Source organism: Thalassophryne amazonica, chromosome 14, assembly GCF_902500255.1.
Source record: "Thalassophryne amazonica chromosome 14, fThaAma1.1, whole genome shotgun sequence".
NCBI classification, from domain to species: domain Eukaryota; kingdom Metazoa; phylum Chordata; class Actinopteri; order Batrachoidiformes; family Batrachoididae; genus Thalassophryne; species Thalassophryne amazonica.
In genome coordinates, this window is record NC_047116.1 from 32,182,183 (window position 1) to 32,206,800 (window position 24,618).

General features: G+C 40.9%; 2 protein-coding genes across 3 annotated transcripts in view; both read left to right on the forward strand.

The window, feature by feature from the left end:
* Positions 1–20,272, forward strand: part of fap (fibroblast activation protein, alpha) — a 28,010-nt gene extending 7,738 nt beyond the window's left edge. Inside the window, exons 11-26 of the mRNA XM_034186991.1 lie at positions 109–238; positions 8,538–8,576; positions 8,661–8,759; positions 8,847–8,917; positions 9,476–9,529; positions 9,640–9,764; positions 10,748–10,798; positions 11,348–11,446; positions 11,574–11,643; positions 11,719–11,913; positions 12,879–12,933; positions 13,022–13,121; positions 16,524–16,582; positions 18,526–18,598; positions 18,770–18,843; positions 19,884–20,272. Of these exons, the coding sequence (XP_034042882.1) occupies positions 109–238; positions 8,538–8,576; positions 8,661–8,759; positions 8,847–8,917; positions 9,476–9,529; positions 9,640–9,764; positions 10,748–10,798; positions 11,348–11,446; positions 11,574–11,643; positions 11,719–11,913; positions 12,879–12,933; positions 13,022–13,121; positions 16,524–16,582; positions 18,526–18,598; positions 18,770–18,843; positions 19,884–19,985 (1,396 nt within the window). The 3' untranslated portion in view covers positions 19,986–20,272. The remainder of the gene's footprint in view (positions 1–108; positions 239–8,537; positions 8,577–8,660; positions 8,760–8,846; positions 8,918–9,475; positions 9,530–9,639; positions 9,765–10,747; positions 10,799–11,347; positions 11,447–11,573; positions 11,644–11,718; positions 11,914–12,878; positions 12,934–13,021; positions 13,122–16,523; positions 16,583–18,525; positions 18,599–18,769; positions 18,844–19,883) is intronic.
* Positions 61–23,692, forward strand: gcgb (glucagon b). 2 transcript variants are annotated; one of them, XM_034186993.1, is made up of 6 exons: positions 61–72; positions 15,384–15,386; positions 21,200–21,238; positions 21,353–21,458; positions 22,429–22,575; positions 23,502–23,692. In XM_034186993.1, the coding sequence occupies exons 4-6, from the start codon at positions 21,364–21,366 to the stop codon at positions 23,620–23,622; spliced, it is 363 nt and encodes a 120-aa protein (XP_034042884.1). In that variant the 5' UTR covers positions 61–72; positions 15,384–15,386; positions 21,200–21,238; positions 21,353–21,363; the 3' UTR covers positions 23,623–23,692. The 2 variants fall into 2 exon arrangements, with proteins under 2 accessions (XP_034042884.1, XP_034042883.1); XM_034186992.1 differs by lacking the exons at positions 61–72; positions 15,384–15,386 and having other exon boundaries at positions 21,125–21,238.
* Positions 23,693–24,618: the final 926 nt, after the last annotated feature.

Here is a 24,618-nt window from a genome sequence, read left to right on the forward strand (position 1 = left end):
TATTATTTTTATTATCTCTGAAATGACATTGCAGATGAAGTGGAGGCAAACAGTCACCACTGTATGACTGAGGTGAAAATCTTGTCACTTTCTGTCACCTTTGCTCAGCGATCACATTTTGTGCTCAGTGACCTGGGTTACAGATGAACGCGTGGCTGTGCAGTGGGTCACAAGAAAGCAGAACTACGTGATTGTGCAAATCTATGATCTTGACGGAAACAGCTGGAAAGAAACACAGGTGAATGAAATGTCCTTTTCTGAATTTCCCATTATCTTATCTAAAGTGAAACCGATTTCATTTTAGATAAGATAATGTTCTCCTCGTAACCAAAGGGTGGATTTGGCATTTGCACCCATTTCTAAAACATTATGATAGCACAAATAAGGTTCAGAAACAAAATGTTTGTCTCTGAGTGTCCTTGACTCAAATGATTATTCTCATGTACAATATTTGGTGATAATTTTCTTGATTAATCACTTAGTTGTTTGGGCCACAGAATGTCAGAAAATGGTGAAAAATGTTAATCAGTATTTCCCAAAACCCAAGATAATGTCCTCAGATGTCTTCTTGTGTCCACAACACAAAGATATTTAGGTTATTGTCAGAACGGAGGAAAGAATTTAGCAATCTGTGAATTTTAATTTTTTTAATGACTGAAAATTATTGTGAAAATAAGTTGATTAGTTTGCTGATTGATAAATAATCCTTATAATAATAATAATAATCATTTCACATCTGATTAATCGATTAATCATTGCAGCTCTAGATTTGATCAATTCCAGATTTAATCCATAACTGAACCTTAACTTTTTCAGTTAAACAGTTATGACCCTGAATTTGACATTTCAATGTTACCCAAGGCCAAACATATGGCCAGTATTCATTTATTCATTCATTCATGTCATTGCCAACTTACATAAGCACTTTTCATGAACAAAAAGGAACAGAAGGAAGATAAATCTTGTATTCTCTGCTCCTTATAAGAAAAATAAAAAAAAAGAAATCCATTTGTTTCCACAATTCCAACCCGAACGCAGTTTCTGTTGTTTGGGCCGCTGAAGAGGAGGTACTGCTGGCCCACCACCACCAGATGGCGCCCTGCTTGGAGTGTGGGCTCCAAGCACGAGAGGGCGTCAGAGCCGCTGGGAGTGACAGCTGTCACTTATCAGCACCAGCTGTCACTCATCACCATCACTATAAAGGCCGGACTGCAACTCCACCTCCTTGCCGAGAAATCAGCTACCAATCGAGGTAACCTTTTCTGCTGTGATTTTCTGTAACTGAAACATTGTTCTGTGTGCAGCCGTGTTCCTGCGGGCTCTGTCAGAAGCTGGATTGGCGGATAGTGGGAGGGCGACGTTCTTCGCCTCTCACTCCATCCAGGAAAGAGACCAACAGGAGCTGCACGGGTGAAATTGTTTCTGGAGGTGGAGGTTCTCCCTCCCGGAGGAACTAATCAAGGGACGATTACTAGATGTGTCTTCACACACCCACCATTAACTGTTTCTGTTTCTGCCAGCAGTACCTGGTCTGACAGCTGGAGACGGTGGCCACCTGGGACTCGGGACTTGGCGGCTCCTGTGTTCTTCAGATCCGCTGGCGGTGGAAGCCGTGTGGGATCCGGCTCTTCTTTGGACAGACGTCTTCTATCCTCGAGCCTGCCCACACGTCACCTTGTATACGATTGACTGTAATCCTCTATTGTTTTTGTCTGTATTCCGTTGTGCAATTCACAACATTAAATTGTTACTTTTTGGCTCATCCATTGTCCGTTCATTAACGCCCCCTGTTGTGGGTCCGTGTCACTACACCTTCCCAACAGGATTTCTCGGCCAGTGTCATGGATCCCGAGGGGCGTCAACCATCGCTTGAACAGCCAATGGAAGAGCGAGGTGAACAGGCATCAGCAGGAGGCGTGTTAGGTGAGCTGCAGCAAATCTTAACCGCTTTCACTGCTCGGTTGGACTTAGTCACTGAGCAGAATGTTATTCTCAATCGGAGGATGGAGGCTCTCACCGCCCAGGTGGAAGCGCGTGCTCAGGGCACTGCTGCAGCACCTCCTCCTGCTGACCGGAGGCCTGAAACAGATATTCCGCTGGTCGTTCAACAAACCCCCCCACCATCCCCTGAAGCTTACATAAGCCCTCCGGAGCCGTACGGAGGCTGTGTCGAGACGTGCGTGGACTTCTTAATGCAGTGCTCGCTCGTCTTTTCACAGCGTCCCGTCATGTACGAGTCAGACGCCAGCCGGGTGGCTTACATAATAAATTTGCTTCGAGGAGAGGCACGCGATCCTGAGTGGGGATGTAACCCTTCACGCCCCAGCACCGGTGGACACGGGGTCAGAGGGGAATCTGCTGGATAGCAGATGGGCAAAGGAGGTTGGGCTCCCTCTAGTGGCCTTACCGTCACCATTGTCAGTACGGGCACTAGATGGCACCCTTCTTCCACTAATCACACATCAGACACAGCCAGTGACAATGGTTGTGTCTGGAAATCACAGGGAGGAGATTGTGTTTTATGTAACACCTTCTACCACCCGAGTGATTTTGGGTTTTCCACAGGTGTTAAAACACAATCCCCGGATTGATTGGCCATCTGGGGTTGTGACGCAGTGGAGCGAAACCTGCCACCAGGAGTGCTTAGGATCCTCGGTTCCACCCGTTGTGACAGCTAAGGAGGAGGTTAAAGTCCCCCCCCAATCTGACGGCGGTGCCTAAGGAGTACCACGATCTCGCCGACGTCTTCAGCAAAGATCTGGCACTCATGCTGCCCCCGCACCGTCCATACGATTGTGTAATTGATTTGATACCGGGCGCTGAGTACCCGTCCAGCAGGCTGTACAACCTCTCACGTCTGGAACGCGAATCAATGGAAACCCACATCCGGGACTCGTTAGCTGCCGGGTTGATCCAGAACTCCACCTCCCCGATGGGTGCTGGTTTCTTTTTTGTGGGCAAAAAAGACGGCGGACTCCGTCCATGCATTGACTACAGAGGGTTGAACGAGATCACGGTTCGCAAACCGATACCCGTTACCTCTGTTGGATTCAGTGTTCACGCCCTTGCATGGAGCCCAAATTTTCACTAAACTGGATCTTAGGAATGCTTATCACCTGGTTCGGATCCGGGAGGGAGACGAGTGGAAGATGGCATTTAACACCCCGTTAGGTCACTTTGAGTACCTGGTCATGCCGTTCGGCCTCACCAATGCGCCCGCGACGTTCCAAGCGTTGGTTAATGACGTCTTGCGGGACTTCCTGCATCGGTTTGTCTTCGTATATCTGGACGATATACTCATCTTTTCCCCGGATCCTGAGACTCATGTTCAGCATGTACGTCAGGTCCTGCAGTGGTTGTTGGAGAACTGGCTGTTTGTGAAGGGCGAGAAGTGCGAGTTACACCGTACTTCTTTGTCCTTCCTGGGGTTTATTATCTCCTCCAACTCCGTCACCCCTGATCCGGCCAAGGTTGCAGCGGTGAGAGATTGGCCCCAACCAACAAACCGTAGGAAACTACAGCAGTTACTCGGTTTTGCTAATTTTTACCAGAGGTTCATCAAAGGCTACAGTCAGGTAGTTAGCCCCCTGACAGCCCTGACCTCCACAAAAGTCCCCTTCACCTGGTCGGTTCGGTGCGAAGCCGCGTTTAGAGAGTTGAAACGCCGGTTCTCAACTGCGCCAGTCCTGGTGCAGCCCGATCCAAAACGCCAGTTTATAGTTGAAGTGGACGCCTCTGACTCAGGGATAGGAGCCGTGCTATCCCAGAGCGGGGAGTCCGACAAGGTTCTCCACCCATGTGCCTACTTTTCCCGCAGGTTGACCCCGACTGAAAGGAACTATGACGTCGGCAATCGGGAACTTCTTGCGGTGAAGGAGGCTCTGGAGGAGTGGAGACACCTGTTGGAGGGAGCTTCGGTACCATTCACGGTTTTCACAGACCATCGGAACCTGGAGTACATCCGGACCGCCAAGCGTCTGAACCCCAGGCAAGCCCGCTGGTCACTGTTCTTCGGGCGTTTTGACTTTCGGATCACATACCGCCCCGGGACGAAGAACCAACGGTCTGACGCCCTGTCCCGGGTGCGCGAGGAGGAAGTCAGGACTGAGCTGTCAGACCCTACAGAAACCATCATCCCCGAGTCCACTGTCGTGGCCACCTTCACCTGGGACGTGGAGAAGACCGTCCGGGAGGCCCTGACACGGAACCCAGACCCGGGGACTGGACCGAAGGACAAGCTGTACGTCCCACCAGAGGCCAGGGCTGCAGTCCTTGACTTCTGTCACGGTTCCAAGCTCTCCTGCCACCCGGGGGTCCGAAGAACCGTGGCAGTGGTCCGGCAGCGCTTCTGGTGGGCGTCTCTGGAAGCCGACATCCGGGAGTACGTCCAGGCCTGCACCACCTGCGCCAGGGGCAAAGCCGACCACCACAAGACCCAAGGTCTCCTCCAGCCTCTGCCCGTGCCTCATCGCCCCTGGTCTCACATCGGCCTGGACTTCGTCACGGGCCTCCCGCCGTCCCAGGGCATGACTGCCATCCTCACGATAGTGGACTGGTTCTCCAAGGCGGCCCACTTTGTGGCCCTCCCGAAGCTCCCGACGGCCTAGGAGACAGCAGACCTCCTGGTCCACCACGTCGTGCGTCTGCATGGGATTCCATCGGACATTGTCTCAGATCGTGGTCCTCAGTTCTCCTCCCAGGTCTGGAGGAGTTTCTGCAGGGAACTGGGGGCCACTGTAAGTCTCTCGTCTGGGTACCACCCCCAGACGAACGGGCAGGCAGAGCGGACGAAGTAGGAACTGGAGCAGGCCCTCCGTTGCGTGACCTCCGTGCACCCGACGGCCTGGAGCAACCATCTGGCCTGGATCGAGTACGCTCATAATAGCCAAGTTTCATCTGCCACCGGCCTCTCTCCGTTTGAGGTATGTTTGGGGTACCAGCCCCATTGTTTCTGCTAGTGGAGGGAGAGGTCGGGGTGCCCTCGGTCCAGGCCCATCTGAGGAGGTGCCTTCGGGTGTGGCGTACCGCCCGCTCTGCCCTGCTCAAAGCCTGGATGAGGGCTAAAGCCCATGCAGACCGCCGGCATGCCCCGGCCCCTACGTATCAGCCCGGGCAGGTGGTTTGGCTATCTACAAAGGACATCCCCCTGCAAGTGGAATCCCAGAAACTGATTCATTGGACCCTTCACCATCACCAAAGTCCTCAGTCCAGCCACAGTGAAGCTGAAGCTACCAGCTTCACTGCGGATCCATCCGGTTTTTCATGTGTCATGCCTCAAACCCTGCCATACCTCTTCGCTCTGTACCCCTGGACCGGCGCCGCCACCTGCCCGGATCATTGACGGGGAGCCGGCTTGGACTGTACGCCGGCTCCTGGACGTCCGTCGGAAGGGCCGGGGGTTCCAGTACTTAGTGGACTGGGAGGGGTATGGACCCGAAGAACGCTCCTGGGTGAAGAGGAGCTTCATCCTGGACCCGGCCCTCCTGGCCGACTTCTACACCCGGCACCCGGATAAGCCAGGAGGCGCCCGTTGAGGGGGGGGGGGGTCCTGTTGTTTGGGCCGCTGAAGAGGAGGTACTGCTGGCCCACCACCACCAGATGGCGCCCTGCTTGGAGTGCGGGCTCCAAGCACGAGAGGGTGTCAGAGCCGCTGGGAGTGACAGCTGTCACTTATCAGCACCAGCTGTCACTCATCACCATCACTATAAAGGCCGGACTGCAACTCCACCTCCTCGCCGAGAAATCAGCTACCAATCGAGGTAACCTTCTCTGCTGTGATTTTCTGTAACTGAAACATTGTTCTGCGTGCAGCCGTGTTCCTGCGGGCTCTGTCAGAAGCTGGATTGGCAGATAGTGGGAGGGCGACGTTCTTCGCCTCTCACTCCATCCAGGAAAGAGACCAACAGGAGCTCACGGGTGAAATTGTTTCTGGAGGTGGAGGTTCTCCCTCCCGGAGGAACTAATCAAGGGACGATTACTGGGTGTGTCTTCACACACCCACCATTAACTGTTTCTGTTTCTGCCAGCAGTACCTGGTCTGACAGCTGGAGACGGTGGCCACCTGGGACTCGGGACTTGGCGGCTCCGGTGTTCTTCAGATCCGCTGGCGGTGGAAGCCGTGTGGGATCCGGCTCTTCTTTGGACAGACGTCTTCTATCCTCGAGCCTGCCCACATGTCACCTTGTATACGATTGACTGTAATCCTCTATTGTTTTTGTCTGTATTCCGTTGTGCAATTCACAACATTAAATTGTTACTTTTTGGCTCATCCATTGTCCGTTCATTAACTGTTGTGGGTCCGTGTCACTACACCTTCCCAACAGTTTCCTTGTCAAGTCAGCAAACATCAAAATAAACATGATTGTCTTACATTTCAGCAGTTCATTTTTCTTCTAATTTTCTATATTCTCTCATGGTTTTGTCCTTATACATTTTTTTATTATTTCTAAACATTTGTACAACATTTAATTTCTTAAAAAAAAAAGTACAAAGCTTAACTCCATAAACAGAGGGACACTTCTGTTTCATAGCTGTCTGTGCAAACATAGTCCAAAAATTGTATTTGATGGCAAACGGCCCGTGTAACGAAAAAAAATAAGTTTTTGGAGGTTATCTGGCAAAATTCCTTGCTTAGATTTCCACATAAGTGCAATTTTTAAGTCGACAAGACCCTAAAATGTTAATTGACTAGTTGCAATAAACAAATGATTGGTATGCTCTATGTCGGTGATTCTCAACCGGGGTGCCGCGGCACCCTAGATTCCTGAATGCAGGCGCGACACGTTCAGTGCGCAGCGAGCGCGGAGCAGAGAGAGGATTTTAACCCAAGTGAACGTTAACAAACCGGAAACATGAAGCTGCCTTTACTTCTCTCTGAACATTCTCTAAAGGTGTGATTCTGCCGTTACCATCCTGTTCACACCATGTGCGCGTCGTATGCTGAATTTATGAGATCATGAGATGAAATAAATGGTCAAATATCTTTAAAAAATGAGAATATATGAATGAACTGAGCCACAAAAAAAAAAAAAACAATGTTCAGACGCACAGAAAAAACAGGTGAGAACTCTGAACTTTAACAGCTGTTATTTTCCAAAGGTATTTATTTGTTCAATCTTGAGCTTAATGCAGTGTTTAAGCACAAAACGTGACTGATGAGGAGAAACAATTTCAGAAATGCAAAAGAAACAACCACAAATCAGAAAAAGTTGGGACTGTATGTAAAATGAAGATAAAAATAAAAATGTTGCACCATTCCCAGTTTCTCCACTCACAGAAGCCAAACGTTTTTCCAGAGTTGTGTAATTATACTACAATAGTAGAATATAAAGAAGGGGGAAAAAAAAAATAGACAATATATTCGTCAATCGCAATTATTTGTCTGACAATTAATCGTCTCCAGAAATTTCTAATCGTGACAGCCCTACTTGAGATCAGAGTGCAAAATGCTTGAGGATTTTCGAAATGCGGTGTTTTATGTATCGAATTTCTATTGCGATAATTGGGTTTTGCGCAAAACCAGAGGTAATAGCATTATAATATTATTTTGGTTGGTGGTGTGCCGCAGGATTTTGTAAATATAAAAAGGGTGCCGCGGCTCAAAAAAGGTTGAAAATCACTGCTCTATGTAACCTGTATATGAAGGTGATATGACTTAACAGTAATAAATTCCTTAAAATACTCATTCTAAATATTCCAATTCTTCTCCAAATTAAGTCATTAGTTCCTTGGTTGATCCTTGTCCAAATTGGATCAACACTTTTGAACTATTTTCTTCACACACAGAAACAGACCAAAATCACTGCTCCCATATACACACATGCATTACTAAATGACAGGGTTTTTTTCAGTAAAACCTTATTGTTTCAAAAGGCTTCAGAAAATGATTCAGTGTGTCAAACTACTCAAAACACAAAACAGTTGCTTCAGAAAATGGCTCTCTACTTTGAAATGTTCAAACACTATAGCAGTGCCATCTAGGGGACAGTCAAAAACTTTGTTCACAAAAGAATTCTTTGTTTAAAAAAAATGTCAAAAAAAAAAATATAACTAAACCAAACAGTTACTTCAGGCAAGCATTCGCTATTTTGAAACAATTGAAAACTAAACGACATTTTCTGAAAAAAAAAAAAAGTATTCATTTTGTTTCAGAAATTGAGTCTTTTAAAATATTTAGTCTTCTTAAAAATGTATTACGGTAAATGCTTTGAAACACAAACTGAAACAATTGCTTTGGAAATTAAGTCACTCTTTAAAAATAATTGAAACACTGTAATGATAAAATTCAATGGCCAGTGGGAATTCTTTGTTTCATAAAACAATTCACTGTTTTAAAATCCTTCAAGCACTAATTTAAACAGTTGCTTCAAAAAATAATTATCTTGAAACACACAAATCACCTGATCAATGGGACTGAAATTAGAACATCTCATTTAAAAAATGAATTGCCGCTTACACCATTGGTTCTTTGAACCCAAGTGACCACTTGTTGTCAGCAGATATTAATTAAATGCATTATATGTTTCTTCCCTATATAGAAATTTGAACAAACAAGCAAAACAGGCTGGGTCGGCCATGTAAGTCTGCATCAAATCCCCACCAAATAAGTTCCTCATCAGTCAATCAACTGTATAACGATAACATTTGATCTTTCTTTGCAGTATGCTCCCTTACCACTTTTCTTTGCTGAAGATAACCTCAGCTTCTACAAAGTGATGAGTGACACTCACAGCTACAAACACATTCATTATGTGAAATCTGTAAGTAACACTCAGTTATGGTGATGCAAAGTGTAGCTACACTGTGAGATTTTGTGTCATTTACTCACTAATAGTGTTTTTGTTCAGGGCAAGGCAATGCCGATTACATCTGGAAAGTGGGAAGTTATCTACATATCAAAATTAACAAATGATTCAATGTAAGTTTCAACTGTAAAACTAATTTATACATTAAAATAAATTTTGGAATGTTGTGTAAATGTGACTTGCAGTATGTACGGTGCATCGAGAAAGTATTCACAGCACTTTGTCCAAATTTAGTTTTGTTACAGCCCTATTCCAAAATAGATGAAATTCATTTTATAATCTCAAAATTCTACACACAATACCCCATAATGACAATGTGTTTTTTTTATTTTTGCAAATTTATTAAAAATAAAAAAAAATTAAGAAATCACATGTGCATAAGTGTTCACAGCCTTTGCCATAAAGCTCAAAAGTGAGCTCAGGTGCTTCCTGTTTCCACTGATTATCCTTGAGATGTTTCTACAGCTTAACTGGATTCCCCCTGGGTAAATTCAGTTGATTGGACACAAAGAAATGATGTTGTCATTATGGAGTCTTGAGAGCAGAATTTTAAGGGGAAAAAATGAATTTACTCCATTTTGGAAGAAGACTGCAACATAACAAAATGTGGAAAAAGTGAAGCACTGTGAATACTTTCCAGATGCACCATAAATCCTTTGTGTCTTTTATAGATATTATGTCAGTAATGAATACCAAGGAACACCGGGAAAAGCAAATGTTTACAAGTAAGGAAAAATTTATTTTGTCATGGTTCAAAAACTGAATTAAAAATATGGATTTCTGCATCTTTTAGAAGAAGCACAAAAATAATATCAGGAACTTATTTTTAAATCAGGATCATGATTGGAGACAGCCATTCGGCCCCTCTGTGTCTCACCTGTGACCGGTACAAGGACAGGTGTCAATACAACTCTGCTTACTTCAGTGTGAACGCCTCTTACTATCGAATGGACTGCTACGGTTAGTTACCCATTTATATGTTCAGTTGGACAGTAGAGTAACTCAGACTCCACGGGCCAAACAGGTTTTTGGTACCACTTAAGGTACCTAAAGAAAATGTCCAATCCAGATTCAGTATACCATAGCCTACAAAAAAATGTATGAAAAAAAGGCATGCAAATATAAAAATGCTACAATTATATTGAAAGGTAGGTCAGATTATTTGTATAATCATAAAGTTTCCAAAAAGGTATAGTTTGGACTATCTGTGGCTGAATGTTATGGAGTTCTGAGGTAAAAACAGCAAAAATGGTGACAAAGGTCATTTTCGGTTTGTGCAGGGGTCAAAAGTTAAAAGCATTTTTGCAAAAAGTGATGAATCTCTGCACCATCTTTCATGCTTAATTATCATTTTACGGGGTTATGTCATTGAATATAATGGATGTCAACAATCCTTGACCTTTTACCTTGTAGACCAAACATTCGACAGTCAAAACTATTCCATTTATTAATACCATTTGCACAACCAATAATTTGCATTATTTTGTACCACAACTGGAGCAACTTTAACTTTTCACCCCTGTACAAACTGAAATGGACCTATTTTTTCACAATTTTTGATATTTTTACTCCATAACTCCATAACATTTATTCATATATAATTTGAACTATACCTTTTTAGAATCCTTATAATCAGACAAATAATGTGGTATGCTTTTCATTATTATTGCAGGATTTTTAAATTGTGCCCCTTGTTTAATCCTTCATTGACACCAATCTGGCTAGAGCTACCAATCCTAGGATACCACCATACATTGCGTAGGCCACGGTATACAGAGGTTGGATTGTAACTGTTGTTTGGGCACCTTAAGTGGTACAGATTAGGTCAAAATTGACTTCAGGTTTATGGACTATCAGCCATAGCAGTTGTATACAGACGAGATGATTGTGAGAAGTAAAGCTAAAAATAAGCTAAGAGACTCTTCTGCTTTTGATTTTGCCAGGTCCTGGATTGCCCCTCTACGCTGTCATTGACAACAGGGATTCAGCAGCAGGTATTCATGTCAAATGTATTTGTTTGTGTACTTAGAGGTGGGGTAGGGTGTTGGTGATTTCTTGCTTTCTAGAACATACTCTTCAAAACTAACAGAGCTGTTACAATAAAAAAAAAAAAATGGAATTGTTGGACTAAATTCTAAACGTGCTCCAATTGGCAAAATTCAAATTAATTACATTGATTCAAATTAAAATGTAATATTTATGGATACTTCAGACAACAATGGTTCAGTCCCAGGTACTTGTGTGAAATTGATCAGTTTATAGTGGGGATAGGACATTATTGATGTCCGACATTCTAGAAGGCCCTCTTAAAACTGACCATGCTGCAGTTACCAGCTTTTAGGACGACATTTATACTGGCCTACTTGCCATAATTTTGTGATGAATTATACTGTATATCCCCAGAAATAGAGATGGACATTATGAATCCAAGGAGATGAATAAGTGAAGATCTTGGGCAAGTGGATTCTGACCTGACAACAAGTGTACAGTGGATGTGGCTTCACCTCCAAACAGATTGACTCTATATCTTTTTTATTATTCAGAACCTGTTATTCTTGAAGACAACAAAGAACTGGAAAGTATTCTGTCAGAATTCCAAATGCCAACAATACATCATGGCACTTTACGGGTTGCCAGCTTTGGTGAGTCTTTGGCCCCGCTGTTTTACAACTTAAGTGTTCATTATTAACATCAGCTGTGAAATTTAATAAAGGTAGTTTTTAAAACATGGAACATGTGGCTTTTTCAACTCTTCCCCCTTTCCAACAGATCTCTGGTACCAAATGATGTTGCCACCTAATTTCAAAAAATCTAAAAAGTATCCTCTTCTTATTGATGTGTAAGTAAACAACAGATGACGCTGGTCATTGTTTCACTTCTTTCCATCCCATATATCTGATTGTCTGTGTTGCAGGTACGGTGGTCCTTGTAGTCAGAGGGTCAACTATCGCTTCAAGCTGAACTGGGGCACCTACCTCTCCAGTTCCCATGGGATCATTGTTGCCAGTTTTGACGGAAGGGGAAGTGGTTACCAAGGTGATGACATAATGCATGCAATCTACAAACGCCTTGGCACGTTTGAAGTGGAAGATCAGTTAACAGCTGTGAGGTAAAATGTGTTTAAGATGTCAATCAGCTGATCCATTGTCTGTACATATTGTGCATCCAGAAAGTATTCACAAAGCTTCACTTTTTCCAAATTTTGTTATGTTACAGGCAGCCTTATTCCAAAATGCAGTAAATTCATTTTTTCCCCTTAAAATTCTACTCACAACATCCCATAATGACAACATGAACAAAGGTTGGGTTTTTTTGGGGTTTTTTTTTTTGCAAATTTATTAAAAATTGAAAACTAAGAAATCACATGTACATAAGTATTCACAGCCTTTGCTCAGTACTTTATTTATGCAGCTTTGGCAGCAATTACAGCCTCAAGTCTTTTTGAATATGATGCCACAAGCTTGGTGCACCTATCTTTGGCCAGTTTTGTCCATTCCTCTTGGGCAGCACCTCTCCAGCTCCATCAGGTTGATGGGGAGTGTCAGTGCACAACCATTTTCGGATCTCTCCAGAGATGTTCAGTTGGATTCATGTCTGGGCTCTGACTGGGCCACTCAAGGACATTCACAGAGTTGTCCTGAAGCCACTCCTTTAACATAACAAAATGTGGAAAATGTGACACGCAAGTTTGACTGGTATTGTATGTACAACATAAGTTATTCTAGGAAGTTATTCTCTTCGCTCCCAGGATTTATTCCTTCTTACAGCCTCCCAGGTCTGTACCGAACTGAGAAAAGGGGAATTTAAATATTATAGGATATGTCATTATGGGGTATTGTGTGTAGGATTTTGAGAAAAAAATGAATTTCATACATTTTGGAATAAGGCTGTAACATAACAAAATGTGGAAAAAGTGAAGCGCTGTGAATACTTTACAGATGCAATGTATACAAATATTTATCTGTGTGTGTGTGTGTGTGTGTGTGTGTGTGTGTGTGTGTGTGTGTGTGTGTGTGTGTGTGTGTGTGTGTGTGTGTGTGTGTGTGTGTGTGTGTGTGTGTGTGTGTGTTGTAGGAAATTCATTGACATGGGATTTATAGACCAAAACAGAATAGCTATTTGGGGATGGGTAAGTTCAGTATTGGCTTATTAGTTCTCATATTTTCTTTTTATTATTTGGTTCTGTATCTCCCAAAGCTCTTAATTATGGTTTTCAGTCATACGGTGGTTATGTCAGCTCACTGGCCTTGGGTGCAGGCACTGGACTCCTCAAGTGTGGGATAGCAGTCGCTCCTGTAGCCAAATGGGATTATTATGGTGGGTGCACATTAATTCACTTTTGATTTATTCACAGGCATTTATTTATTTATTTTTGGACAGAGTTTCCTCTACACCGAAGGTGTAGTTAGTGGGGGTCGATTTCAGTTTTAAACATCTCTCGAAATCTCACAAGGCTTTTTAAAATCGTAAACCAAATTAATCATTTCTTTAAAAAAATGATTAATGAATCAAATGGCTGTATAAAAAAATTCATTGTTTTGAAATGCTAAAGATGCTTCAGAAAAGTAATCGCTGCTTTGAAAGAGGCTTCTCATTGACATTGGGACACTGGCAGAATTTATTTCTGGTTCCACCCCTGACTAAACACTTTAAATAATAAACATTTCCTTGGTAAGGGCCCCTTCACACATAGTGTGAACATGTACAACTCAGGGCGACACCCGTCAGAGCAGCTCATATCAGCGAACCATGAAACATCGTGCCCACGGGCAAGCGTGCATGATGCCGGTGCAATGGTTCGTGCACGCGGGAACACAGTGCCACCAGCTGCACAATCGTGCAGCTGCTGTGAAGAAAAAATAAATAAAAAATTTTAAAAATACATGTTGCGACGGTTTTGTGCACGTGAGAACACAGCAGCTTTTCACAGCAGCTGCGCAATGTGGTTACACATCACGCAGCTGCTGTGAAAATAAAAAATAAATAAAAATTACATGCCACCCACAGGAATCGATCCCGCATCAAAAGCTCTGATTACCAAAAACTTTACCACTGAGCTATGATTGTTGTGCTATAAAAGCTGCGAAACTGCCTCATATCAGGAAGGACATGGACATATTTAACAAAATAAAACCACACACCATAAAAAAATCACCGCATTGTATTGAATCCCTCTTATCAAGCGGGCAATACAAGTATGATCCATCTGTTCCTCTGTAGATGACCCATGGTCACAGATGTACAGTCATGAAATGACATGAATGATGAAGCAGTTTGCTCTTCTCATGTTCTCATCTACTGGTCCGGTACATCAAGCCGGCCGTGCACGCCTGTTCTGCCCGACACGTGTGTCTTGTGGACGCTGCGCCGCAGGACTGACGCCTTGTCATGTGGAACACAGCTCACGTGGGTGATGTGACAGTCAGATCGCCCGCTGCGTGTTCTGATCTGACGGTCCGTTCCAACCTGGGAGCAGCCTGTCAGTGGGCTGCAGCGTGTGCGTGCTCACTCACTGCAGCCCATCACCAAGCGATATAGGTTTTTATTTATGTCCTTGTAAGGACAGCAAGCAGACACACCGTGGGCAGTTGTTGGTCCATGTCCATCCAAACACAGTATGTGTTGTCCAGCTGGGATGTCCAGATCAACAGTGATTTTCTGCTGACTGTTGTCATGTTAATAGTGTGAATGGCCACACATTTTTTAAGTGCCAAACGAGCGGTGTTCAATGTTCGTGCTTGTCACCTGAAATTTGGCCGACACCTGCCACGAGAGGGATTGATGGGCTCGCACAGCGCACACTCTGTCTTTCAGCCGCTGGTGTGCACCAATAGATGTAGCAACAGGTGTACAAGGTAGCTATGATTTTACATGTTTTGAACACGATTCCTGCTTCATGCGCACTTTATGCGCAAATCGACCAAATTTGCACTATGTGTGAAGAGCCCTAAACAATACACTTTTTCAAAATATTTGACATGACATGCACAGTTGCTTCAGAAATTGATTTTTTTTTCTTCAAAATGAAACACTTACAGAAAATGATTTTTATTATTCATTTATTTTTCTTAATATTTTCTTAATAACACTTGATTTGAAACAGAAATTAACCAGTTCACTTTGAAATTATCCTGTAGAAGACCAGTCTACTACTGGGCTACTGAGATGTTTGACCCCAGGAATGACCTGGTTGACGCTCTAAGTTGTAATTTAACTAGTTACCATCATCTTGTTGTTCAGTAGCTCCACAGATGTCTTCTTGGAGTTAAAACCTTCAGGACTGCAGAATAATTAGAACATTCATACAGACTGCAATGTGGAAAATAATTTCTAAGCTAATTCCATTGCATCATACATTTTTTCTTCTTGGGCTATACCCTGAGAAGTGTAAATACAATCAGAGTGAACGGACACTGATGGACCTCAGTTTGCGTTACGCAAAAAGAACAGCAGCATTGTTATGGATGAATACAAAGGACCAAGTATCACTCAATGGATGAAACATCTTTGAATGCATGTGGGGACATTTTATGCACTTTGTCAAAGACATAGTGGCTAGCACTGATGCCTCACAGTAAGAAGGTTGTGGGATTGCGTCCCACCTATTCTGTGTGGAGTTTGCAGCCCCCCCCCCCCCCCCCCCCCCCGTGTCTGTGTGGGTTTCCTCCCACAATCAAAAACATGCTTATTTATGGTCTGCTCCTTTCTCTGTCCCTAACCAGGGCAGCATCTTTACATCTGGAGTTGGTCCCCAGGTGCCGGACTCTGGTTGCTCACTGCTCCTAGCGGTTGGATTGTGACTAAATGTAATTACGATGGGCTAAATGCAGAGGACTAATTTTATTGTATGTACTATGTACAATGGCAAATGATGGAAATGATTATTATTTATTATTAGTTTTAGTAATATGAGTTACACAAAACCAAAACTTAAGCCTGGGGTGAAAGTTATTTTTTATTATTCTTTGTTGCTTTTAATTTGTTTTTACCTGAGGCCAAAATATGGCCATCAGGTATTGCAAAGGCCTTGCATCCGTCCCTCCGTCTGTCTGTTTGTGCTCATCATAAGACCACTTCTATTACTGCCAGAGCCTTCTTATTCACAGGGAACATTCTTGGGACACAGAGGTTGGACAAGTTCAAAGATGACTAACCTTGACCTATTGTAAGATGTCAAAAGGTCACATTCTGTTTCCTAGTTTTATGCTTGCTTGAGGGTATTTTAGCATTGTATGTTATATTTTGTATTCTTTTATTTATTTTTTCCTTTTGTCTCTTTTCCTTTGTATAACACCTTGGAAAATGCAATCCTGGCTTTAAAAAAGTGCTTAAAATCTGTAAAAAGTTGTGGCTTCAAGGTATAGCAAAACCTTTTGTCGAAACCTTTTGTCCTTCTGGGGTCAACACCTCATGACAACAGTGTGCTTCCTGTCTTATACACTAACAGAACACCTGTACAATGCACAGCACCACCCAGTGTACAGAAGGAACATTACACATTGGCTGTTGCAACATATCTGGCTGTTAAATATCCATTTACAAAATGTTCAAATTAAACTGCTTTATAAAAGGATTTTTGTTTTTGATAGTTGTATCTAACAAACTTGGGGACTACCACAAATTTAATTTCTGCACTCTTACTTTAGTTGTTAGTAATAATAAGAGAAATGTATTTTGATTGTGAGTTTATGTAGTTGTGGGGTTTTGTTGTTTTTGCAGATGCGGTGTACACTGAACGCTACATGGACACACCTACTGCAAATTCAGATGGTTACAAAGTAAGTAACATGGCAGGTCTTTTACATAGCAAGGCTTCAACTACAATTTTATTTATTTATTTATTTAGTCAGTTTGTTCCAAGCAGAATCGGTATTGCAAGATTTGTGGTTTTGGGTTCCACCTTAATGTTACTGTTTCAAACCCTACTAAAATACTGGTTAATAATATTCCATGGAGGGTTGTGTAACACAGCGATATGCATTTTTTTACACATTATAAAAATGTCTGTTGCTATATGCTAATATATAATGCACCATTACCAGGCTACGCTGGACAGATTCTATAGTCTAACCATAGACATTATATACGTAGACGCCTCATGGAGCTGATGTATCAGTGTGGCCGCCATCTTGGATGGGTCCCTATTGTGCCCCCAGTGCATTTATTTGTAGTGCGGAAGGTGTATCCCCAACTACAGTAATCCATAACTGCCCAAATCTTTACCCAATTTTCCCACGGCTTAGTTTGTTTGAAAGAGCAGAGATTCAGTTATGATACAGGATGCTGTCACACATTAAAATATGTACTTTCATGCTGAAAGACTTTGTCTTGTGCTCTTTAACAAAGACATATGGTATGGCATATAGATAAATGCATAAATGAATAAATTTTATAATTTAGTAAAGAAACAGGTTTGGATTGTTCATTTGAATTTATTTCTCTGTCTCTCTCACACACACACACACACTCACAGAGGACATCACTTCAATTTCCTCTGCTTCACTCACCAGGTTTTGTTACAAAGATAAACATTTTTTTCAAGGCCAGGAAAAGAAAGCAATATAATTCCAGGTCATTCCAGGGTCTTAAACTACCTTGTGACTGGGGCTGGAGAGCTAAACCCCTTGAAACAGAACTGTTTTGCACAGCTTCTTGCGTGTGCTGGCACTCTGTATAACTCCAGTGTGGTTAATTTTGCGATCTGGTGCAGCCTTGTTTAGTGAAATACAGACAGCACAAATGACAGAAGCATGAAATGATGGTTCTCAATTCCAAATTGGGTTTCTGTAATGTGCTCCCAGAGTAAGAACAATCAAAACAAATGCACTCTTCCCTTTGCTGCATTAAAGAAAATTCCCTTAAGAGTTGTGATACTAGTTGAATGAAAACACAGCTAATGAGAGAGAGTGCCAGTTCCTGCTGTAATAACGTTACACGTAAGTACCATTTGTTACGATGACATAATATTACAAATGGTAAAAAAAAACAAAATTATTGTTCAATCTTACTTGTGAAAGGTAATCCCACGTGAGCTGGTTTCTATACTGCACTGGTTATTGCAACCGTAAGCAGCACAAAATACTGGTATATCTGCTCACTCTCCATTGACTCCGGTTGACTCTGGTGCGAGCCTATTGTTAAGAGACCCATCCAATATGGCGGCAGTGCTGGATTACTTTGCAGCAAGTCATGAGGCGTCTACGTATATAATGTCTATGTAGCCTAACTGGTGCTAGCTGGAGCTAGCTAAGTATTTCCAATATTTCTTTTTACGTATTAGCCTGTCCATCAAACACTGATTAAGTTGATGTCTAAGACCAACATTTATAAGGTACCTAACGCAATATTTGCTAACTATGGCTGAAAACTGGGAGCCTACACCACATTTTACTTTAATTGTCTTCTGCTAGTAAATCTGTCTCTGCAATTCAAAGATGTACAAGACGTTCGACGTAAAAACGGAAAGTAAACTCGGCACTAATCAGTTGCAAGCTGAAAATATGACGATAAGAAGAAAAAAAAAATAAGTTGCCCTTATTTCACATAAACGTTCCTGTTCCAGAACATTTAAAACATAAAATTTCAGGGTGAATTTTTCTAGTTGTATATTTGTTTCTGGTTTTAATTCCTTGATTGAGTTCTAAGCCTTGGTTAAACCCATTTCAAACGCCTGTGAAGCTCTTAATGAACGCAACAGTGAAAATTGTCTTTTATTCCAAAGAATTCCTCGGTGATGGCCAGAGCAAAGAACTTCAAATCAGTAGACTATCTACTGGTTCACGGCACAGCTGATGGTACGTATTTCCATCCAAATACTTTTAAGTTTGCGTGTGTGATCCGTGTTCCTGCTCAGCGATCCGGTTAACACAGTAACGCTTCATACAAACACACTGTTTGTGCCTGGATGGAAACTTGTGACCGGCAGATGAGCTTTGATGTTCAGTCACGTACTTTCTTTCCCGTAGACAATGTTCATTTCCAGCAAGCAGCACAAATCTCCAAAGCTCTGGTGGATGAACAGGTGGAGTTTGAGACGATGGTAAATATTGGCACAGTGAAGTGTGAGGCTAATACAGGTCACTCACAGTGGTATTGATTTTAATGATGGTTTTAAATAGAAAGCCTTGTATTGTTCTGCAAGCAGTCTAAATGCAAAACTAGAGCCCCCAAACTTCCACCAACACGAGTTTTCAATTCCACAAATTTTTACCTTAGAATAAATTTTCATGGTCAAAGTCCTGTTAGAAGTGGCTTTTCGTAAATAAAATATAATACAAACTATAGATCAAAAAGGCTTTTCAATGTTAAAAAAGAATGAAATAGCTGCTAAATCCACAATACAGATCAGATGCAGATCAAACTTAGTCTATTCATTGAGTGCCATTTTGCACCTCATTGTCACAAATGAGAGTGATTGAGGCCCTTTTGATTGAGATAAAATGCAAAATGTACATTGGGGCTTTTCAATATTAAATTCAAATGTCCACAAAATCCACAATCTGGATCAAATCCAGATCAAATTTTGTGATGTTATAATGAGTGACAGTCTGCACCTCATTTTCAAATATGACAGTGATTGGGGCATGTTTGATTAAGATAAAATATAAAATATACATATATATTAAATGAGGTTCTCAATGTTAAATTTAAATGACCACAAAATCTGTAATCTAGATCAGATCCGGGTCAAACTTTATCAGTCAATAAAGGATACCATCCTTTATAAGGCTGTCAAATATGAAACACATTTCATCTTTTTTGACAGGGTTAGGAATTTTTGAACATTCATTCAATGTTAAAGATAGGAATTTTTCCAATTTTCCAAGATTTTTTCTTACTTTTCCCTTTTGACTATGACCTTGAAAATTGAATCAGTTCTTGCCTGTCAAGACACGAATCTTGAGTAAAAATTTCACAGCGATATTTGAAAAATTGTGGGCTCCAAGCTGTTCAAAAATAAACAGACAGACAAACAAATATGAATGATAACATAACCTCCTCCAACTTTGTTAGCAGAGGTAATTATGGGTGCTAAAAAGAAAATTCATCTTACTAATCATGTTTTTGGCCCAATTTCAGTGGTACGCTGACAAGGATCATCATCTCAGAGGATCATCTTCCCATCATATATACACCCTCATGAGCCACTTCCTGCAGAAATGCCTTGTTAATTCCAAATAAATGTGAATGTATTGAGTGTATTACTATTTTACATGAATATAACGGATAATCGTTTGCAAGAGTGTGTCTGGACATAGAGTGTTGGATTGTGTATACAAATGAATTCTTGTATTTTTAAGCACATGAAAAAAGCAATTGCATGCATATGTGTTTACAATGTGCTTATGTGAGTATGAATTATATGATGTTCAAAAAAATGCACTGCACTGAGTTGTTGTGGAGTGTTGCAATTCATGTTTCAACCATGTTGTAATGAATGTACCAATAAACAATGTTTAAGAGATTTATATCTGTAGTGGTTTCATTGTGTTAGTTAACCATTTCACACATAACATTATTTATATGACAATGAATAAACAAGATATAGCAGTCTCACTTGTACCCAATTAATAAACTGTTTTGTATTTAATTTATTTCAAGTGTAATGGGCCCTATCTTGTCCTCTTCTGGGGAGGACATAATTTTGCGTAGAAGACACACAAGAGCTAACACAGCATAAAATAGTGTCATGGACAACACAAAAGCTCCTGTCAAAGTACCACAAAATGCTGGAAGCCACATCAAATGACGTGACTGCTACAAGATTTGAATTAAAACCTGTGCTGTCCAGTGCTGTGTGCGACGATTCGTTCACTGACAACTGTTGGTCTATGCACCATCCACATAAAGCACAACTAGTCCAGCTGGCCTTTCAAACCATATATGCAAATGTGCAACACAGAGATACTTCACCTGTAGCACTTTGAAATGTAAGATGAAAACTGTTTGCTCTGTCTTGGTTCAGGTTGAAATGTGAGATTAATGCTTGTGGTTTTGTGTTTGTTTTTTAAAGAATGGCTTGTTACACATCTTAATGATGTGTAACAAGCCATTATCTGTCTGAGTTTTCATTTCAAATAATTTCAAATATCTGTACACCACCATGCCATACTCAGGCATACAAGGTATGATATAGGAAAGAATTCATTCTGTGCACATGTATTCTTGGTGTGGTGGTGATTGATGGCTCTGCTGTCACCCCCATGTTTTTTTTTTTAAACAAAGCCAAATCCTTTGAGCAGACAGAGATGGACGCTGACTAATGGGTCGAGAGTAAAAGCAGATATGCTGACGTTTCTGTGACGAGGGTCCACCTGGGAAAACGCTACCCCGCTCGCCTATATAAGACTGATCAAACCAACCTGGGACCAAAAAGCTGCTCCGCAGTCCTGGAGAGCACTCGTCACCTCACTGAGACGCTCAGCAGAACACAGGTGAGATTTTTTTTTTTCCTTTCAATCATCCAAAGGGTCCAGATAAAATTTTATTCAGCTCACAACAATATGTTTTTTTCTTTTACCGTCTCTTTTTCTTTGCTCATCGTTCAGAAGCTGAAACCATGAAGGGTGCTCACACTTTGGCTGGACTCCTGCTCCTCACAGTCATCCACAGCAGCTGGCAGGTCGCTGACCAGGACACAGACCAAAGCTCCATGTAAGCTTTTACAATTTCACACTGAACTGTGCATCTTAGAGTAAACTTTGATAATGTGGTGATTTAAAAGGTCTCACCACATGAGGGCTACCGTACATTGAAAAAAGAGGGAACCTAATTAAATTGCTTCTATTGGTAGCAATCTAATGAATTAAGTTTGTCCAAATTAAGTTCACAGTTTGGTGTAAATATTACATTTTTTCTTAATTTGGATCAACTTAATTCATTAGATTGCTACCAAGAAGAAGAACTTTATTAAGGGCATCCAAAAAAGATCCCCCCCAGTGGATGAAGCTTGTCTGCTACTCTGCAGATTCAGTATTTGTCACGAAAATAACTATTTGTTATAGATCATTAACAAAGCACATCAGCTACAACATTACAAAACTCTTTAAAAGTAAAAAACAAAACAAAACAAAAACTTATGTAATGTACTGCACTGCATGATTCATAAAAATGCATAGACTACCCAATAATAAAGATAAATAATACAAAATAATATGATAAATATGATAAATACAGTCAGATTTTATTATAAAGTGCAGGATAATCCTATAATGAAATTATGTTGCTTTTCTGGTTATATTACTCTTGATTACTACTTTGGATTTATTTATGTTTTTTTTTTTATTGTTTCACTGCTTTTAAACTTTTTACAACCTATTATTTTATTACTTCAAATGTAAATGTATTAAATGTTTAAAAAAGTAATCATACATTTTCAAGTTTATTTATAAATATCAGATATGTTATTAAAACAGATAGTAACAATTGGATTAAAAACTACGCCAAAAATGTCTTTGCAATATTTAAAAAAATAATGATTATTTGAGAGAGAGAGGTGTATTGTAGAGTTTTTAGTTTTTCAATGTGTTACTTGTGTCACTGTAGCTGATAATGTACTGCATTCTATATTTGTATAACAGTTGTTAAATCTTGTAACTTCTTGTTTGTTTGTTTGTTTTTTCAGTCTATTGCCTGAAAACTCTGAACCCAACAAGCTCTCAACCATGAAGAGACATTCAGAAGGAACGTTTTCTAACGACTACAGTAAATACTTGGAGACGCGGAGAGTACAAGACTTTGTCCAGTGGCTGAAGAACTCAAAAAGAAATGGGTGAGTGTTCCTTCATCTCACTAAACCACTTTAACTTGATACCAGATTCTGGATTGCATCAAAATATGGATGGGATGCAGTTAATTTTGAAACTACTCCGATATGGCAGGACCCGCTTAAATTCTGTGAAACGTGGCAAAAGGATGTCAATTATTATAACAGCAGTGAAAGATTCTGCTACATTATTATTATTATTATTATTTCTAGGGCTGGTATGATTTAAATCAGATGATTGAAATCACTGTAAAACATTATAAAAAAATAATCTAAATTATTTTTTTTAGAAATCAGTACTTAAAACATCAATAAAATATCAAATCAGTACCATGAATTAATGGTACTTGTACATGCTGTATGAGTACCTTTATGTTTTAACATGTCAATAAAGATTATATTATTTCTAGTCTCATTTAGAAGAGTGAAATAAATAAAAATGAAAAAGTCCATTTAAATCAATAAGTCTGTTTAAATAAAAAAAAAAATCATGACTTTTTAGAAAAAAGTCAGCTTCGTGCATATTGGTGTTCGCAGCCAGCGTGCTGAAAATGGCCATATGTCTGTATGGTAAAATATGGAGAAGGACTAAATCATGCAGTGATGCGGGACATTATGTAGGAGTTTTGTTGTGTTCTTTCCAACACACTACGAATCATCTTTTAAGAATTTCAGATCTTGATCTAGATCCATTTGATATTTGTGATGAGCACTCTGGCTTATGGATAATTCTCAATCCACTCAAAGACTATGGAAAGAAACCAAATGTCAGAATTCTCCACTATGTCTAGATTGTCCCCAAAATCTAAAATACTGTTAATGCTGTATACTTCTACACATTTCATAAAGGATAATCAGAATGATTATTGTTTGGTATAAAGCAAGATTATTGCATACTGAGTGATTGTTGAATCCTCTATGGTGTTTGGCAGGAGTGCGTTTAGACGCCATGCAGACGGAACCTACACCAGCGATGTGAGCTCCTACCTACAGGACCAGGCTGTCAAGGAGTTTGTGTCCTGGCTGAAATCTGGCCGAGGCAGACGAGACTAGACTCAACCAAATCTCCAAATCCATGCACCTCATGACACTCAGAAATAAAGCAAGAAGTCATAAAATTTCACTCTGACTGCTTTGTTTTTTTTTAATTCATCAACTATATTTTTGTTGTGTTGTTAGCTCATATCCTCCCCCCAGCATTTTTAAAATGCTAAACAATACATAATATTTCACATTTGTCTGAAGCCTCATCAACTTTGGCAAGCATTCAGGCTCAAAACATAATTAGTCATCTTCATCACCTCCTTCTCACATAAATATATAGTGAATTCCAGTTTTGAATATTTTTCAACATGTTTCTTATTATTCTGGGGAAAAAAGGTTATTCTTGCACTTCTCAAAAAAAAGTGTGGCTTCCCCCAACGCCAAAGACATGCAGGTTTGGTGAATTGGTAACTTTAAATTGACTGCAGATGTGCATGTGTTTGTCTGTATGTGGTCCAGGGTGCACCCTGCATCTCACCCTCTGACTGCTGGGATAGACTCCATCTGTTCTGCAACCCTTACTTGGAATAAGCGGGTATAGAAAATAAAGAAAATGAATGTATTTGGTCGGGGAAGGTTAGGTCTTCATTAGGGTGTCAACAAAAAATGTTATTTGAATGAATTCAGACACATATTCCAACAAAAATTACATATCTGATTTTTATAAATTTAAATAAACGAATCAATTATCCAGCCACAAGCTTCATTTGCATAGCCCTAGGTTGCCACCAATACAATATTTTCAGGATTTTATTTATTGTCTGTACCTGCTTACTGTAAGCAAGTGTCACGGGGGGGGGCTATAACAGCAGTCATAGGGCAGGATGCCAGTCTATCGGAGAGCCACAAACCAGCGTTGCATGTTATTATACCATATTTCCCAGGTTTCTCTTCATTTTTTTAATATTGTCTTATTTTATTCAATATTCTCTCCTTTTTTTTGTAAAGTTTTATCTATTTATAAGAGTTATGCCCAGTATGTGACAGCACAAAGAGCTTTGCCAG

Coding starts and splice junctions, on each gene's coding strand:
- gcgb (XM_034186993.1), top strand. CDS start 21,364: ATGAAGGGTGCTCACACTTTGGCTGGACTCCTGCTCCTCACAGTCATC. Junction 21,459..22,428: donor GACACAGACCAAAGCTCCAT/GTAAGCTTTTAC, acceptor TTGTTTTTTCAG/TCTATTGCCTGAAAACTCTG. Junction 22,576..23,501: donor AAGAACTCAAAAAGAAATGG/GTGAGTGTTCCT, acceptor GGTGTTTGGCAG/GAGTGCGTTTAGACGCCATG.